This window comes from Brassica oleracea, unplaced genomic scaffold (assembly GCF_000695525.1).
Source record: "Brassica oleracea var. oleracea cultivar TO1000 unplaced genomic scaffold, BOL UnpScaffold01085, whole genome shotgun sequence".
NCBI lineage: Eukaryota > Viridiplantae > Streptophyta > Magnoliopsida > Brassicales > Brassicaceae > Brassica > Brassica oleracea.
In genome coordinates this window covers 21,835-23,678 of record NW_013617651.1, presented here as the reverse complement: position 1 = coordinate 23,678, position 1,844 = coordinate 21,835, and the positions used below count along the sequence as shown (strand labels likewise).

The 1,844-nt window shown below is 51.4% G+C and overlaps 1 protein-coding gene across 1 annotated transcript; it reads left to right on the top strand.

Moving 5' to 3' along the window:
- The first annotated feature begins 823 nt into the window (after positions 1 to 823).
- LOC106320831 lies at positions 824 to 1,552 on the top strand. Its single transcript, XM_013759184.1, has one exon. It carries the CDS (start codon positions 824 to 826, stop codon positions 1,550 to 1,552), a length of 729 nt encoding a protein of 242 aa, XP_013614638.1.
- The last annotated feature ends 292 nt before the right edge of the window (positions 1,553 to 1,844 follow it).

Genomic DNA, 1,844 nt, shown 5'->3' with positions numbered 1-1,844 from the left:
GGCACAGAAGTCTCAAAAGAACACGGCCCCGAGCGAGGAAAGAGCAAGCCCTGAGCGCACTCCCGTCAACAACGTCGGCCCCGCCAACGATTCGTCAGAAGACGAACACCCGCGTCGCCGGCGACGAGTGGAAGTCATACTCTCTCGCCCTTGTGACTCCTCTGATGATGACGTCCCGACAGTGCAACCAGATCTGCGCAATAAATTGGACAGCAAGGATAAGCAGTCTCTCGCTCCTTCGACAACAGATAAAGACCTGCGCATTCTATGGAAGCGAAAGAGCGCCGCGAACGAAAGCACAGGAACCGCCGACCTCCGTGCGACCATCTCAAAGTGCAATGCCCGGAGAGTCGGTCAAATTGGCGACCTTCGTGACCAGCTCAATTCGAAGGCCGGCGACCTGCGGATCCAACTAAACCGTTCAAAAGGATCCGATCTGCAACGACGTCTCAAATCAAAAAAGATCGGTCAAATTGGCGACCTTCGTGACCAGCTCAATTCGAAGGCCGACGACCTGCGAATCCAACTAAACCGTTCGAAAGGATCCGATCTGCGACGACGTCTCGAATCAAAAAAGAAACAGCCTGCAGAAACTCCTAAATTCGAGAACACAACTGACGATCTGAGGAAGCAACTCGAATCATTGCGAGCTACCCGAGCCCCGCATATTAGCGTCATAATGGGCGGATCACTACCTTGCGGTGACTCGGTTTGAGCCGTCAAAGATTACAAACGTCAAGCAACCACCTCTAAAAAATGGCCTTCTCCAGTCGAAAATGATCACCAGATCACTTTTTCGGCACTAGACAACAAGGGCGTCCACATGCCACATAACGATCCTCTCCTCGTCGACCTTGACATCGGTGAATGCCTAGTCGCAAAAGTCCTTATTGATACCGGCAGCTCAGTCGACCTCATCTTTCGCGACACACTCGACAAAATGAGAGTTGATTTAAGGGATATGAAGCCTTCCTCTCGCACGCTCACCGGCTTCAACGGAGCCTCGGAGCAAATGATCGGGACAATTCGTCTTCCAGTATACGCAGATGGTATAACCCGCACCGTCAAGTTCTCCGTCATCCGCGCCAAAGCACCTTATAATGCCATACTCGGAACACCATGGCTGCATTCCATGAAAGCCGTTCCTTCGACTTATCATCAATGCGTCAAGTTTCCCGGAAAAGACGGCAAAACACAGACGATTCGAGGAGATCAACAAGCTGCGAGAGAACTACTGATCGCAACTGTAAAGATGCAGCAACAGGCTTCCCTTGTTAACTCCGTCAGTAAACCACTCCACAAGATATACCCCCAAGAGGAGGAAGTTCGCGAAGTCACAATCGATGAGTCCGACCCGACGAAAATCATCCGAGTTGGCGTCTACCTGTCCGACGACATATGTTCAAGGATCATCTCTTTCATCAACGACAACGCCTCGACATTCGCCTGGAAGGCTTCCGACATGAAGGGGATCGACCCCGCAGTTACCTCCCATGAACTGCACGTCGACCCGACGTTCAAACCCGTCCGACAGAAGCGACGAAAACTCTGATATGTTAGTCAAATCGCTCAAGGCCGACGATCACCTAAACAACTTATGCGACTGCTTCAAGATCTTGAACAACTACGAGATGAAGCTCAACCCGGCCAAGTGACCCTTCGGTGTCACTTCGAGAGAATTCCTCGGCTACATTGTCACTCAACGAGGAATCGAGGCTAACCCCAAGCAGATCTCAGCGATCCTCGACCTTCCAAGCCCAAAAAACAGCTGCGAAGTACAGCGACTAACCGGACGCATAGAAGCTCTCAACAGGTTAATCTCGCGATCAACCGATAAGTGTCTT

Excerpts from the sequence above, each read along its gene's own strand:
- LOC106320831 (XM_013759184.1), top strand. The coding sequence starts at position 824 with ATGCCACATAACGATCCTCTCCTCGTCGACCTTGACATCGGTGAATGC.